This window comes from Corella eumyota, chromosome 7 (genome assembly GCF_963082875.1).
Source record: "Corella eumyota chromosome 7, kaCorEumy4.1, whole genome shotgun sequence".
NCBI classification, from domain to species: Eukaryota; Metazoa; Chordata; class Ascidiacea; order Phlebobranchia; family Corellidae; genus Corella; species Corella eumyota.
Genome location: NC_137496.1, coordinates 2,657,959 through 2,673,846, shown reverse-complemented (window position 1 = coordinate 2,673,846; position 15,888 = coordinate 2,657,959). Strand labels below are relative to the sequence as shown.

At 31.5% G+C, this 15,888-nt stretch overlaps 4 protein-coding genes across 5 annotated transcripts; 1 reads left to right on the top strand and 3 right to left on the bottom strand.

Moving 5' to 3' along the window:
- Positions 1-5,389: 5,389 nt before the first annotated feature.
- LOC145759635 (aspartate--tRNA ligase, mitochondrial-like) lies at positions 5,390-7,317 on the bottom strand (the record flags this gene model as incomplete). Its single annotated transcript, XM_082573481.1, has 1 exon — positions 5,390-7,317. A coding segment is annotated over exon 1 (1,815 nt), but the record flags the coding sequence as incomplete, so codon positions are not given.
- A 619-nt stretch (positions 7,318-7,936) lies between these two features.
- On the top strand, positions 7,937-11,518 carry LOC145760567 (ras-related protein O-RAL-like). 2 transcript variants are annotated; one of them, XM_082574487.1, is made up of 5 exons: positions 7,937-8,126; positions 8,547-8,755; positions 8,950-9,049; positions 9,280-9,369; positions 10,919-11,518. In XM_082574487.1, exons 1-5 carry the CDS (start codon positions 8,016-8,018, stop codon positions 11,024-11,026), a joined length of 618 nt encoding a protein of 205 aa, XP_082430613.1. In that variant the 5' UTR covers positions 7,937-8,015; the 3' UTR covers positions 11,027-11,518. The 2 variants fall into 2 exon arrangements, with proteins under 2 accessions (XP_082430613.1, XP_082430611.1); XM_082574485.1 differs by lacking the exon at positions 10,919-11,518 and adding an exon at positions 9,610-10,838.
- Positions 11,519-11,728: 210 nt separating this feature from the next.
- On the bottom strand, positions 11,729-13,111 carry LOC145759634 (equilibrative nucleobase transporter 1-like). The gene has a single exon (XM_082573480.1). The coding sequence runs from the start codon at positions 13,109-13,111 to the stop codon at positions 11,729-11,731; it is 1,383 nt and encodes a 460-aa protein (XP_082429606.1).
- Positions 13,112-13,578: 467 nt separating this feature from the next.
- On the bottom strand, positions 13,579-15,649 carry LOC145759838 (uncharacterized). The gene is made up of 7 exons (XM_082573690.1): positions 15,547-15,649; positions 15,288-15,448; positions 14,890-15,105; positions 14,596-14,722; positions 14,319-14,509; positions 14,026-14,172; positions 13,579-13,869 (listed from the first exon to the last, which is right to left on the bottom strand). Exons 1-7 carry the CDS (start codon positions 15,619-15,621, stop codon positions 13,650-13,652), a joined length of 1,137 nt encoding a protein of 378 aa, XP_082429816.1. The 5' UTR covers positions 15,622-15,649; the 3' UTR covers positions 13,579-13,649.
- Positions 15,650-15,888: the final 239 nt, after the last annotated feature.

The following is a 15,888-nucleotide window of genomic DNA, read 5'->3' as shown; positions in this document are numbered from 1 at the left end:
GGTAAAAACTCTTGCTACACCACACATGATGTCGTGGGTTCAATCCCCACTGATCTCATGCTGTACTTAATCAGCAGCGTAATTACCGCGCAATTATAGTCTCTATAATATCCCAAACTGCCACAGGCAACTCAAGACTGGGTCGGAGTAACTTATGTTACTCTAAGTTTAAGTCGCGCATTCGACCTTCTCACATCGAGAATAAAGATATATACAAAAAAAAAAATAAGGCAGTTCAACATTTATACCTAAATTATGATACTCTAGTACACCACAATGCTGATCAGGGTCACTTAATATTTCAATTTCGCCGAGACCCCAATCACTAATAAGCATTCCTTTGTCAGAAATTGATCCTGTGGAAACTTGACCGAATAGCAAATCAACTAGAAAAAAAGTAAAAGAAACATGTTATTTGTTAAAAAACAGATTGTTTTTATAATTAAGATCGTCTTAATTAATTTTATCTTATGATATTAAATACCTTTTGTATTTTTAAGTTCCAAAGGCAAAGTTGTATCACAATGTTCTGTTTGGTCACGAAAGTTAAGACACCAGCGTAACTGTTTGGAAATTGAGTTAACAAGTTCTAAATAATTGGCTTGATTTGAAACAAACAAACCATCTACAAAAATACAACTCTTTAAACAAAAAAACACACCATTCTAAACAACTTTAAAATTTATAACAACTAACTGCCAGCCAAGGTATAAATAATCAATTTTATAATTAACATTATGCAATTGATTTAATAGTTAAGGTTAAACTAATCTAAAAGCAAATACTTGAATTGTTCTCATTAGAACAGTTAATCAGAAAGTTGTTAGAAAAATCAATTTTGTCAACCAAAGATGTAAAAGTTGATTTTAGATCTTTGCTGTTTCTTGGAATGTGGTACAAAGACTTGTACAAAGTTTGTGCTCTGATGTGTTTCATGTCTTTAATTTTCTTAAGCAGCTGCTCTCGTGCGAAATTAAAAAAAAATGTATCTTCATTTTTTTGAAAGACATATAGAAATAATTGCAAATTAGTTTCTGGCAATTTTTCAGAAAGATTATCTTTGGGTGGAGTTAGAAGAGTGCTTAGAAAGTAATATTCATCAGATTGCTTAAAATATAGGTTGTACCTATTATCGGAATGCAAATCATAAGTACCAAATGGTGAAATACCATCTTCAGATAAGTTAAAATTTTGGTCTACCTTAGATTCAAGTTTGGAATTTTTTTCATTTTTATTAAATGGTTTTTTATCAAAGTTATCTAATGGTAATTTTAATGGCAATTTGTCAGACTTCAAATGATTTTCTGATGGTTTTTGTACTTCATTTTTTAGGTTAGTTCTTGAATCTTTAGAAATTGGTCTATTTTCTAGAATATTTGGAGAATTAATAGGTACATCTTTTCTATTAGAAGATCTGTCCGAACGTCGTTGTGATTGATGATTAATTTCTAAAAAAATATATATATATATATATATATAACAAAAAGGTTTATTTCGAACAATTGACTACTTACCATTTTCAATTTCTTTCGATTTATCAGTAACAATCTCGTTTGGAGGTTTGCTAGCTGTGGATTTTTCAAGAAGATATCGTTTCAGATTAAATTGGAGAAATGTGGCAACTTCGTTTTGCTGTTGAAAAAAATCTAATACTTCATTAAGAAACAAATCTGAAACTAATTTAGTTTTTTTTTGATCCAATATTTTTTTGATGCTGACCAGGAATAAATCCCTAAACAGGTTGCATCTAATAATTGAATTTCAGTTCTTATCATTTTTCGTTGCGGCAAGTTCAGCATATTCATATTCATAAATGGCATCGTTGTTATTTTGTTCATAAGTAAAGTTATGGTTTGTATTTTTATTATAGGCAATTTCATCTTCATATGAATCATTATGCTTATCATTAAAAAATAAAGAAAAGACATCACTAATAGATTCTGCAGTATAGTTAGAATTTGTATTATCATCGGTGTAAATTTCATCTTCATAGTAATCATAATTTTTGTTCTTATCATTAAAAAATAAAGAAGAAAACTTACTAATAGTTTCTTTGGTATAGTTAGAATCTGTATTATCATCGGTGTCAAATCCACTTTCATATAAATTATCATCTTCATTTTTTTTATCATTTTTATAATAATCTATGTTTTCTCCAACATAAAGAGGATCAATAGGATCAATATTTTCTTTAATTTTTTTCCACTGCAAAAAAGCTTTTTTAATATTTTCGACAGCAGCTTTTCTTGTTTTATTAAACCGATGTTTTATATCATCTATTTCCTTTTCGTTTTCAGAGATTGCAACAAGAAAAACAGATTTAAGAAATTGCTGACCAAGCATTTTCATTTTTATGTCTAGATGGTCCAGACTTTTCTCGCTTATAACAATTTTTTCCAATAAACGTGTGTTGTTTGATCTAAAAACAACATCATTATATAAAATATGTGATAAATAAATTTAGTTTTTTATAAAAAACTTGTTATTGTAACAAATCATGGTCAATAAGTATCCTAAAATTTTCCCCCAAAATGATTTTATATATTATTGACTTAAAATATAAACTGGGTTTTCTTTTTTTTGTTTTTGTACGAATTTACACAGCTTTTTAATAAAATGTTAAGCATAAATGATAAGTAAAAACATATTTAAAAAAATATAATACACAATTTAATGTGATTTTATGTAAAAAAATTGGTATGTAGTTGAAATTTTTTTTTTTATGTTTATAATTAAGTAGTTTAATTTAAACGCAGATAGATATAAAAACTAAAAAAAATAATTTTAAATTTTAAAAATGTGAGCATACTGCCACGTGCAGTGCTTACTGGATGTGTATGTGGCGCTCGCGTTCGAACAGATGACTGTGGAGGTCCTGGGGCAACATAGCGGTTAATTATCGTAGATAACTAGGATACCTGCGCTTTAGGAGCTCAGCATAGACTCATCTAATCGAGGCGATATTCTAGGGGGTGCGGTTGGCTATCGACCGAGCGCAAGGCATCGGGATAGCTTTCTTGTCTGATGGTCAACTATCGGTTGTAGATCGGCCTACTCTATAAACAGCGATCGAATACAGGAGAGGTTAACCGTCGCGCACATCCGTAAAGCGTTAATCGACGCGCGCTTGATATACACTCGCGGGTCTATAACACTCCCGTTTGTGGTCTCTACACAGATTCGCGTGCGTGTTAAAATAAAATAAGTCAAGCTTTAAAAGGAAAAAACTCTGTTATATGGTTTTAATATAAAAAACGGACGTACCGTAGAATTTGCGTCGCTAAAATTTTGTACGCAAAAATTCCTGCTAAGGCCCAGTTGTCCTTTAAACGATCGCCACATATAAAATGCTTTTGAGAATCTGCAAAAATATATTTAGGGGCATTAAAATCAAAATGACAGACTCGGTAAAATAATTAAGAGTTGGTGACTGAACTTACCATTTTCGTAATTTTGATCTTCAACAGGACATTCACATTTGCAGGTTTTTATATCATCTTTACAAATATCTTGGCACTTTCTGCAACTTTTGTCTGTGTAGTCCAAGTAGTCCCTAAATCAATTAAAACATTTTGTCAAAAAAAAAATAAAATAAACTTGCTAAATATTGAAATCGTTTTGTTAAAATGTGATTTTATACCCTTCTATGTATTCAAAAGGACATTTACTTTGCTCAGATGGATATTTACTTTGCTCAGATGTAGTAGTTGGTAGGCTGTAAACTGTACAATATATAAACACAAAATTACACTTTATATTTACAGGTAAAATATTTATTATATTGTTTAATTAGTTTTTAATCAATTATGTATCTTACTGATCCATAAAACCACTCCCAGAAAATACAACTTCATTTTGTCGGTTCTTTAGTTATAAACTAAATTAATGACATTTTTAAACTTGCAAGACTGAAAACATTTCTAGTTATTGACTATGCAGGAAAAAGTATAATTTGTCGTAGTCTACTAAGTGTATTTTATTCTAACCCTGACGACACTATAACAGTCTGTGATCGTATAAAAGTCCATGTGAAGTTGCCGTTCGTACGCAATAAGTGACGTCACGTTAACATTTTGCGCATATAATTTGTGTTGTTATTAGGTATTAAAATTTATGTAACATGTAACCTTACGAATAGATGAACCTTGTTTATGCAAATTCCCCTAATGATAACTTATTTATTCACAAATTTTCGACATTTATTAAATCGAATTAAATTAATGCGATTAATTTATACGTGAAACTGACTATAAAAATATTTCTACACGTTTTTGAAAAATCTTTCCTTTTAACTAATAATAAGTCGTTGAATAAATTTTATATTATCTACAATACTACCATTAAATAGGACTTTTAATTTTAATTAAAATAAATTGTACCTTATTTTAATTTTTTATTGCTAAACACAATAAGAAAGCCCTTAATTTATAGTTGGAAACTAAAAATATATTAAGACATTATAGTTGGGGTGAAATAAATATAACATGGACAGGATTATTAGATCACGCGATATAAATAATGTCCACCCTTTATATTAATAAATATTCCCAAAATAAAGAAGTACTATCCACAACAAAACGAAAAAATTGAGCCTTAAGTAATATTTATCACTTATATTAAATTGGTGAATGGGTTTTAAACATCGGTTTAGCAATAGGAATTTTAATAATTTAACAGCATTAAAAATTATTGTTATTGTGGGCGTTCATTTTAAGGTAGTTTATAATGTAGTGGATATCACAATTTTTTTAAATTACATAAAAGGATGAATATTAATAACCATAATTAATTTAATTGACATGTGGCACACACCATTATTGGATTTAGTACTGTTAATTTAGATAGTACACTACAACACTTTGGACATGTTAAAAAAACAAAAATTATACAATAAAATTACTGATAAAAATTTCATTTTGAATTTCAATAGCACTTCTTCCATCCCTGTAATTTTCAATCCACAGCTAGGCTATTCTTCAGCTGTTAAAATGAAAAAGACAACTTAATAATACAGAAACATAACATCTACTTTAAACTATTTTTTAAAAATTGGTAGGGTTTTTGAAGTAAATTAGTATATTAAATGCAGCAGGTAAAAATGCTGCATAGATAACCAAGTACAATTTAAAACTTTGCTGCCCCTTCATGACAACTTACCATTAACTTCTTGTTTGGTTGCATTTGTTGTCCATTTAATTGCAATTAACATCACTTAAAAGTTGCAAAGTAAATTCCATAGCAAAGTTTTTATCAGTTTAAGTTTATTTTAATGACATAAAACTTAGTACTAGCAAACAAACAATAAATATTTAGTTTTAAATTTATAAATTAAGTAAATGAATAATTTATTTTAATTTTTTTATACTGTTTCAGTATTCTCGATCTTGATTTTGCATGGGGAATTAACCATCATGTCTTTCCCCAAACTGTTCTTTGGAAAAGCAATTGTGTCTTTTATAGACTCACTTTGACAAAGAATGGCCATTATTCTATCAATACCCAAAGCAATACCACCATGTGGTGGTGCACCATAATCTAATGCTTGTAAAAAGTAAGCAAAATCTGTTGTGTCTACATTTAAAATTTCTTTTAAAATCTTATTTTGCAAAGTGGAACTGTGAATTCGAATAGAACCACCTGCTATTTCATGTCCATTTAAAACTAAGTCATAGGCCTGGCTTCTTACATTTAAAGGTGATGTATCAAGCATGTGTAAATCATCAGGTTTAGGTGATGTAAAAGGGTGGTGAACTGATTGTAGTGTTTGGGTATCTTCATCAAGTTCAAACATAGGAAAATCAGTCACCCACAAAAACTTATGCAACTTCATATTGTTATCTGCACAAACTTTGTCAAATTTGCGTGATATCAATGTACTTGTTATTCCTAGATTTCTAGTTACATTACATTCAGAGTCTATGGACACAATTGCTTGTTGGTTAGGTTGTAGTTGTAGATGTTGTACGACACTATCTTTACTAAAATGATTTAGGGATTCAGCTTCTTTAGGGTAGACAACAGATTTCGAATCCTCATTACATAAAATTAACACCGTTCCAGAATAAAATGGTTTAGAGGTAAATTCAAGATGCAGCATTTCAATTAATTCCGTTGTTTCAATTTTACATTCTTGTGGTACCACAATTGCTTTTGCACATAAGTTATTAGTTTTAGTATTTAGTAAAGAAGTTATATTTTGTAAGCGTATGTCAAGTCTTAAATCAGGTTTATCATTACCATAAATTTTTAATGCATCATGATATGTCATCACAGGAAAATCATCATCAGATAATTCACTTGGCCACATCGACTTTACCAGGTCTTCAGTGAGGTTCATAACATCATTTTGTGTAACAAATGACATTTCCAAATCAATTTGTGAGAACTCTGGTTGCCGGTCAGTTTTAATTGGTTCATCCCGATAGCAACGAGCAAGTTGATAATATCTATCTATACCACCAACCATTAGCAATTGCTTTAACTGTTGTGGGCTTTGTGGAAGGGTGTAAAATTTACCCACTTCTCTTGTAGAAGGGACAACAAACTCTTTAGCCCCACCTGGTGTAGATCGAAACAGAGTAGGTGTTTCAACTTCTACAAAGTCGTTATTATTTAAAAAATTTCTAGTCCTTGTTAGAACCTTTGATCGCAAGCGTAAGTTGTGCTGCATTTTTATTGAACGAAGATCTAAATATCGAAACACTTGTCTCACACTTTCGCCCTTTGTGGCAAAGTCTTGTATTTGAAAAGGTGGCGTTTTTGATTTGTTTAACAACTCCACCTTGTCAGGTAATACTTCTACAAAACCAGTCAACATTTTAGGATTAATTTGACCGTCAGGACGAGCAATTACTTTCCCTGTAATCTGTAATACAGATTCTGTCGATAATAAAGATTTTTTAGGTTTTAATTCTTTTGGTAGTGATGACAAAAGTATTTGTATTGAGCCCTGATGATCTCTTAAAGTTAAAAATCGACCCATTCTTGCATATTCAACCCAGCCACACAACACAACTTTTTCACCAATATTTTGCTCGCTTAATTCACCACATAAATGAGTTCTGTAAGAGTACCTGCTTATTTTTGAACTATCAACCTTCGGATTTGAAATAGATGTTTGCATAGAAAAGCTGCGGAATGTCGAAGTTTTGATTGTTTTCTCAGAAAAAGTTCGTGTAAAAGAGTATAATTGCTTCAACAGCATGTTGATGATTGTCTTTTTATTATTTAGTTGCTAGTAAACTAGATAACAAAAACCAACCAATTCCTTACCTTTTAGCTGTGGATTTATTATTTAAAATTGAGTATTTTACAAAGTTGTGCATTTCTATACAAACAAGAAGATACAATTCCCAGTAATTTGCACATGGCTGATGTACGAATCAAAAACTTTTAGTCCCGTGAAAAAGTATTGTTTTAGATTAATTTTAACTTAACTTAGATAGAAAATTATTAATTAGCATGCAAAACTCCGTAGTTTAAACTACCTTAACTAAAATGAAGTCATTCCTAATGACGTCATTGAAATAAAATATTATTTTCCCAGGCGCACCCGGAAATTGTATAAATAGAATTAAAAGCATCACAGCGACAAAATAATCTAAGGGCGCGGACTGTAATAAAAAGTTGTACATTTGGATAATATTTAAGGCAAAATGCCGGCTTTTCCTTACTAATTAGAAGTTATAAACGTCAGACAATATAATATTCAGACGGTTAACTTAACTAATAACTTTAACCGTTTCTCGTAAACTGATTTATGGCATTTTTGCCGGTTCGTTAAATTCGTTCGTCTGCTACTCTTCCTGACACTGCTTGTTGTACATTTGTTATACATTTCTAAAGTTACTAGTGAGTTGATTTTGATTTGACAATAATCTTGCCAAACAAATTCAAAATGTCACAGTTATTACATTTTTTTATCAATTTTAGATTTTATTATTTTATAGTAACAATTATTTTGATAAACGTTTCCTTATTTATGCTTGTTGTAATTTCGTTGTGTTAACAAGAAAATGGCTGCAAATAAACAGAATGCGGGACAAGCAAGCTTACATAAAGTGATTATGGTTGGAAGCGGTGGTGTAGGAAAATCAGCTTTAACTTTACAGTTCATGTATGATGAGGTAAGCAAATTTTGTTTCAATTTTAAATTGGTAATGTTTTTTTTTGAATATGTCTTTATCCTCGATGTGGGAAGGACGAATGCGCGACCTAAACATAGAGTAACAACTGTTACTCCGATCCAGTCTCGAGTTGCCTGTGGCAGTTTGGGATTATAGGATATATTTGCCCGATAATTATGCTGTTGCTAAAGTGCCTGCTCAACATGAGTCATATCGTTTATAGCGCCTTACTTATGGGCACTACGGCATGAAAGCAGTGGGGATTGAACCCACGACTTCATGTGGTGTAGCAAGTGTTCTTACCACTACCACATTTTAAGTTTTGACAAAATACTAACCAATGTTTTACTTTTTTTAATATTCTTTTTCATTGTTTTGTTTAACTTTGATGTAAAAGGTATTTTGTATTATTTTTTATAGTTCGTTGAAGACTATGAACCAACGAAGGCTGACAGTTATCGAAAAAAGGTTGTTCTAGATGGAGAAGATGCACAAATCGACATCCTGGATACAGCAGGCCAAGAAGACTATGCTGCTATTCGAGATAACTATTTTCGAAGTGGGGAGGGATTCCTTTGCGTGTTCTCTATAACAGAAAGTTCTTCGTTCGATGACACCCAAGATTTCAGGTATATATATATGTAAACAGTAACTAATATGTTTTGTATGTAGAGCTTTTGTTACTTTTGTTAGATTTTTGTTATAGACTATTGCCTGGTTTGGTCGACTATATTAAATATATGAACATTTTTTTCGTTTACTTTGTTACTTAGCAGTATTTGTCTAAGAGAAATGATTTTAATTTGATTTTTTTTAATAACAGAGATCAAATATTGAGAGTAAAGGGCGTGGATTCAAGTACAGCAAGCAGTATTCCTTTTTTATTAGTTGGAAACAAATCAGATTTGGAAAATAACAGACAAGTAATTTATAATAACAAGTTGTTTAGTTGACTAAATTTATTCTATAATTTAAAAATTATATTCATTTTACCTGGTGGTTTAAAACTTAACGTTGTGTTAGCCGTATAAACCTAGCACCAAATAACTTAACAGAACTGTTACTAGTTTTTAAATTCTTTATTCTTTATGGGCTATTTGTAAATTCCAAACTAAGCTAAAACTCTTGAAATTAATTTTATTTTTTTTTTAAGGTAAGTTTAGCTGATGCACAGCAATTAGCCGAAAAAATGGGAGTACAATATGTTGAGACCTCAGCGAAAACCAGAAATAATGTTGATAAGGTAATATAAACATATTTAACTCTTGTGTTAAATAAAATTTAGTTCCTTAATTTGGCATGATTTTATTTTTATTTTTAGAGAGATATTGATTTTAAGTTATGGTAGTTTGCATGCTATAAAAAGACTATGATTTCATCTTATGATATGTTGTAATGGTGTGACATAATCGCCATTAAAACACGAGATACATTGTTTTTGCTTCTCATTAATTTTTGGCGTATTCATTCGTTTATATTTTAGGCATTTTTTGATTTGCTGAAATCAATAAAGTTGGAAAAAAGTAAAAGTAACATACAAAACCCCTCTGATAACCCCAGTGAAAAAGGCGACTGCCTAACTAGATGCAAAAAACGCTGTTCGATTTTGTAGGCCTAACAACATAAAAAATTTAATTGTTCGATTAAATTAAACCTCGCTATGCATTGTTAATTTAAACAATTGCTTGTGTACGGGAAAAATACTTCAACCTTTTATAAATATGTATTCAGATTGAAATGTAAATATTTTATCTATTTTTTTTTTAAGTATCAATTTACTTATGTAACAATCGTTATTTTTTTCTAAGCCGAAACAAAAAAATTTAAACGAAAAATTGCCTTGGTAATATTTTAAATAATAATTATTAAGTGCTGCCTGTATTATATAAAGATAAAAGTAAAATAATAATAACATATTAGAACCTGAAAATTAGTTCTCTTTATTTTTATTTATTTTTTGCCTGGTTGTTTTCATTTCATATTTTATGTTTGGACTTTAATTTCAATCCCAAGCAGGTTTAATGATCATATCATGTTACCACTATGTATTATGATTAAATGGTTAATTCCATTCAAGGACTTTGTGAATATTTCAATTTGCAAAGATTTTAAAGCAATTTCTTATGCTTCCAAGAAACTCATTTTCGTTTTAATTTTTTGCATGCATTTTTTTGTTCATAGAGTTTGCTGATCATTTATTTCATTTGTAAATTAATTTTTATTTTGTTTTAGTTTTGTTAGTCTGCATAGCTGTTATGTTACTATAAATAACTCCATAAAAAAACAAAAACATCACATGTCCTCCCATTAACATTTAAAGGAGTTTTTAAACATTTTTTTACATAAAACTAACACTACTGTAGCAATAAAAAAATCCTATTGATTTACTTGTAATAATAAAACTATTTTAAAAATTGCAAAAGAAGTTATATTTTAACTTGGATTTATACAAGAATAGAAGTATATATAATAGCCAAAGCAGCTTTGGGTTAAATTTAATGCTTTTAAGTTTATATTTTGCATGGTTTAATCGCATAAAGTCGTGGAAAAGTTATTTTATTTGGATTATTTTTTGAAAGCAAATTTTTTTTTTTGGTGCCAAAAAGTTTTATTCAAACATTGTTTGAATAAGAATGCACGCTAGCCAAATCCATTTGTTACGCAGCATCATGTCACTGATTTCGCGATGATTGATTGGTTTTATTTTCAGTAACAAATTATCACATGTTACTGACCTATGCATTGGTCAATTACTGCCCTAACGGTCATTAACCACGCCCACTCGTGTTCAGGTTTTTTACGACCTCATGAGAATGATACAACAAGAAAAAGCAAAAAACGCGACCACTACCGAGTCGGGCGACAAGGTGAAGACCGGGTGCTCTTGCACCTTAATGTAACATCCAAGTCGCTGAGAATGTGGCGTTGTATACACACGATTGCCACCGGTCGATGCAATTGTAGATTGGTACAGTAACACTGCCGCCCTACGCCGTAAATTTTATTTTTTTAAAGCAGCCGCGCTGCCTCTTCAGGAGCTTTCTTTAAAAAATGTTAAACGCAAAGTACTTAGTTTTATAATTGCTTTCAAATTCACGGAGCGACACAAAAAAGCGACGATTTATTTTATTTAAAGAAAAATTGTTGCTAAATTTTTCGTGAAAAATGTTACTCTAAATGTGTACAAGTATTACATGGTATCGTCATTTATTTTTATTACTATATGCTTATTTTAACCTTTTATTTGTCGTTTTTAACAAAGCATATTGGACTGTACTTCGTACTTTTTTTTGTTTATTTTAACGCTTGAAGCCACACAAAGATATAATGCTTTGTATCCTTATATACATTTAATGTCTGTGACAGGGGACATATTTTAACTTGGTGTTCTAATGTGCTTTGTTTTAATAAAAATATAATTATTTAAGACTTGAGCTATATTTTAAAAATATATATTTGAGTACCAAAGCCAACGAAATGCTTGGCTCCTCAACGTAATTTAGTTAGAGGGTAAAGCAGGCTTAAATATAAGACAACCAAATAATAAAACAGTTACATTAAATTTTATTGCACGAAGTTTATTTGCATAGAAAAAACAGACATTACTTGAATTTCCATAGAACTAGTGGATGTATTATACATAAACATACAGCACCGATGAAAGCGTAGTTTATTACAGTGAAGTTCGGATCGTAGTTGACGGCAATCTGAAATAAGCCATATTGAAGCAGCGCGAAGACCCCTGCAATGGAGTTTGCTATGCCTGTTAAAGTCCCGAAATGTTCGACGGGAAAGACCAGGGCAATATAGGCGTTTGCTCCGCCGTAGAGGAATCCTCGATAGATTACAAGAAATACGAACGAAGCGTATTCAGCTCCTTTTATGACCACTGATATAGAAAGTAAAAATGCCAAAAACAAGATGCTGGAATTAGATGCAAAGATCCCATACATAGTGGCTGTTTTGTTCGTAGTTTGCTTTCTCGCAAACTTTATAACGGTTTGAATAAGAAGGCCGTTTAACGGTGCTACTAGCATTCCACAAACAGTAAGAATGGTAAAAACATTCAGATAAGAACTAAGTTCATCTCCTGGAACATTAATTTCAAGCCAGTCTACGAGAACACCAAAATAAAACACAAGTCTTAGATGATAAATAGAGAAACTGAAGCTGTGAGTCCAAAACGTTATATTTTTTAAGCTTTCCTTTAAGGATATATACTCCACACCCTCGTGGTCATCTTGTCGGACTTTGACATCTTGTGTAATGTCTGTGAACACAACGTCCACATCCTTATGTGGCGCTTTGTGCCATTCGTATATACCGTACTTTATATCTTTTGGTGGAGGTGAAGGTATGTGGGTTCTCGGCATTAGAACAAATGTACTGACGAACATAAGAAAGGAACCGGCCGTCATAACATATACAAACACCTTGTAATCCAATCCTGCATCAAAGATCAACTTGACTGTTAAAAACACGATTGAACTGGAGTCAAAGAGCCCGCTCATCAGCGTTACAATGATTGGCTTTGCTCGTCCGGCCAAGTTAGCAGTCTGTAGATTTACCACGAGAATCGAGATGCCGCTTATCGCCATTAAAATAATAGCTGGGAAAATAAGCCACGAGGTCTCAGGCTGTGATACGGACAAGCAAATGTAGCCTAATGCCACACAACTCACAGTTACCACACGTGCAACCCATGTTCCAAAACGGTCAAGAATAAACCCAAACGGCAGAGTTGATATTGGTAATATAGAACCAGCTAAAGTAAAAATAAGATTAAACGTAGAGTCCCTGGTATCGCAAGACTGCATCTTAGTGGTATTTAGGCTCGTTGAGTTGACTAACTCCGGGCACTGTTCAGCAAAATACCCGGTTCTTAATAGAACATACTGCAGGGAAGGCCAACCGAAAGTAATTCCAGAATATATCCAACATTCAAACGCGGCAGTTATAATTGTCAAAACAAATTGAATTTTCATTGTATCTAAAAAAGTTATAGGTTGATGTCTTTTTGTTTAAAGATTCTATAAATCTGTTGCTTATTATTAAATAAATCCTTCTGACTTTTGGTAGCCTAGTTAGTGTCTTTGCTTATACACGCCTATTTGCTTTTATTTAATTTTGCCAATAACAATACTCTCTTAACTAGTTAGGTAATTGTCTGTTGCTTAACACGGCATAGGCAGTGGAAGTGATGCCACAATCATCAAAGTGCCTGATGTATCCGGTTTACGTTATGCAATATATCATAACATCATATTAGAAACATGCAAGTCACGATATACAGTTAATACTTTCAACCTTTAGCTAACGAATTGTGTTATTGAACTGTGTGCGTCACATACTATGAGGATCACGTATTTTTTAATTTAAATCGTAAACAATACAAGCCTGTTAAGGTATTTAAATTTTTTTATTTAATCATAAAACGTTAATAATCACAAGATAACGCCCGACCGTAATTTTTTAAAAACACATCTGTTTCAAGAATAATTTTCTCTTGGAATAAAATTAAATTTATAATTCGTCCCACAATTTCTTTTTCTCTTTAATTTTCCCCTTTCCTGACTTTTTAACTGGTTGTTCTTGTTGCTGTGGTGGTTCTTGTTTGTTAATTTCTGCAATTTTGTCAAGAATGTTGCAGTCTACAGGCTCAAGACAAGCACAGTCGGTCTTTTTTGTTTTGTCGCAAGTAGCTTTCATCTTTGAAGTCAATCTTGTATCGTTTTCACATTTCCTAAAACGAGTAATTTATACAGTTAGTAATTATTCAAAGAAATGTTACATATCCACAACGTTTTAATTTGCTTCTTAAATGTAGTGAGTAAATTCTCTGCCGTTCTTTATAATCTTATTATTAGGCTTTTTTATTGTTACTGAAAGGTTAACTTACTTGCAGAAACATGTAAGTTTGCAATCGTCGACTGAAGAATCTCCAGGACACTTCAGGTCCTTGTCGCAGGGCGGACAATCTTCCAAGCGAGATTTAATCATTTGATTGCAGCTAGCTTCCAAGGCTGTTGATTCTCCACGACATTTACTGTAAAATAAACGTTGTTAAAAGGTCTATGACTTAACTAGAAATGTTTTGGTTATTGTTTATTGTTTAATTTCTTAAGAGAAGTTTAAAGTTTAATCAAGTTTTGTGTGTGCTACTTATATTCAAGTTCTATGCTTTCTACTTACTCGCAAAGACACTGAGCTGTACACTTGGCGTTGACGTACTCATATTTGGTCATTGGTTTAGCTTTGCCTTCTTTGATGGCTGGCTTAAGTTTTTCGTTTATTTCATCCAATTCCTCTTGGATGATTTTTTGTTTGGCTTTCAAGATTGCCTTGTTAGCTCTAACATTGTCTTCGCTAGACTGTTCCATAATCTAAATAAAACAATGCGATTAAATTACCGATGTTTTAAAATTAGATTTGGAACATTCAACTACATTTCCCAAATACATAAAATTACCTTTTCTAATTTCTCCAGGCTCTCTTCATTGGGACACTCCACTTTTTCACAAACACATGATGAATCAGGCTCGCCAGTCTTTTCACAATCTTTTCTAAGGTGATCAGGAAGTCCCTCTTTACATTGCCTAAAAATTAAAGTCGAATTTGTTTATTTACTTTTCTTAAAACATTGTCAAGTAAGATGAGTTACCTTTCGGTTAGCTAGATAATTCATCTATCTATTGCTATATCAATATACACGTTGTAATATTTATACAATATTTATCAGTGATAAAGTCTATCTATTACAAACCTGCAGAAACACGGCAAAATGCAGTGTTTGTTGTCTTTCATGTCTTGCAACTTCTTCATGGCCGCCTCGATTTCCGGAGAAGCCTGGACGTCTTCTCCAGCATCTTCCGTTTCACAAACGATCGAGTCCATGTCGGGACATTCACAGTTTGGGAGAATGTCCCCGTCAAAAAGTGAACATTTGTAGCTGTCCTTAGGCAATGTTTTCTTGCATTTACTATAAGAATATTTTAAATTTGTGATAAACAAATCTTTTGCGACATTTTTTATGTAGATAGCTTGTTATTACATATACTAGCTTTCATAAACCATCTGGACAATTACTTGATATTGAAAACTATACATTTTAACCTTAGTATTATTTTTCAAGATAATACTTTGATTTGTTAAATATCTTACTGGCAATAACAGCTTGTTTTGCATTTTGATTGTTGCCAAGTCACACAGAATTCAGGGGAACACATGTCACTGATGCATTGAAAATCTGGCTCTATGACAGGGTGACGGTAACAGTTGTTTTCGTTATCTTCGCAACATATACATGCACAATATGCAGTTTTCTACATCAAAAACATATCAGTAAATAAACTGATTTGAAATCAGAAAAGATGTAAAGTTTTGTTATTATGTCCTAATATATGTTTGTTTATAAACTTACCAATAAATTTGGGGTGGGTCCTGACGCAGAAATAAGATGGAGACATCCAAGTAATATTAATAAACTTAGTTTCATACTGATACTTATTATTTATTCACTTTCTAAAAAAAAATAATGATGATATTCTTAGTTAGACTCTTGTAAGGCTCGAGTTATGCTTTTACCTAAACGTGGGCTTTTAAAGTCAGGGCCTGATCAATATTAGTTACACGTGTCGAAACTTTAAACTTGTACACACTGGTACCAAGTTTAACTTAAAACTAACTTAAGACGACTGTTATGCTGTACACTGTACTATCATAAATCTAAATGTTTCTACTTGATATACAATACCTAAAAAAT

Excerpts from the sequence above, each read along its gene's own strand:
- LOC145759634 (XM_082573480.1), bottom strand. The coding sequence starts at position 13,111 with ATGAAAATTCAATTTGTTTTGACAATTATAACTGCCGCGTTTGAATGT.
- LOC145760567 (XM_082574485.1), top strand. The coding sequence starts at position 8,016 with ATGGCTGCAAATAAACAGAATGCGGGACAAGCAAGCTTACATAAAGTG. Across the intron at positions 8,127-8,546 it reads TACAGTTCATGTATGATGAG|TTCGTTGAAGACTATGAACC; the intron begins GTAAGCAAATTT and ends TATTTTTTATAG. Across the intron at positions 9,050-9,279 it reads ATTTGGAAAATAACAGACAA|GTAAGTTTAGCTGATGCACA; the intron begins GTAATTTATAAT and ends TTTTTTTTTAAG.
- LOC145759838 (XM_082573690.1), bottom strand. The coding sequence starts at position 15,621 with ATGAAACTAAGTTTATTAATATTACTTGGATGTCTCCATCTTATTTCT. Across the intron at positions 14,510-14,595 it reads GCCTGGAGAAATTAGAAAAG|ATTATGGAACAGTCTAGCGA; the intron begins GTAATTTTATGT and ends TGTTTTATTTAG. Across the intron at positions 14,173-14,318 it reads ACAGCTCAGTGTCTTTGCGA|TAAATGTCGTGGAGAATCAA; the intron begins GTAAGTAGAAAG and ends TTTATTTTACAG.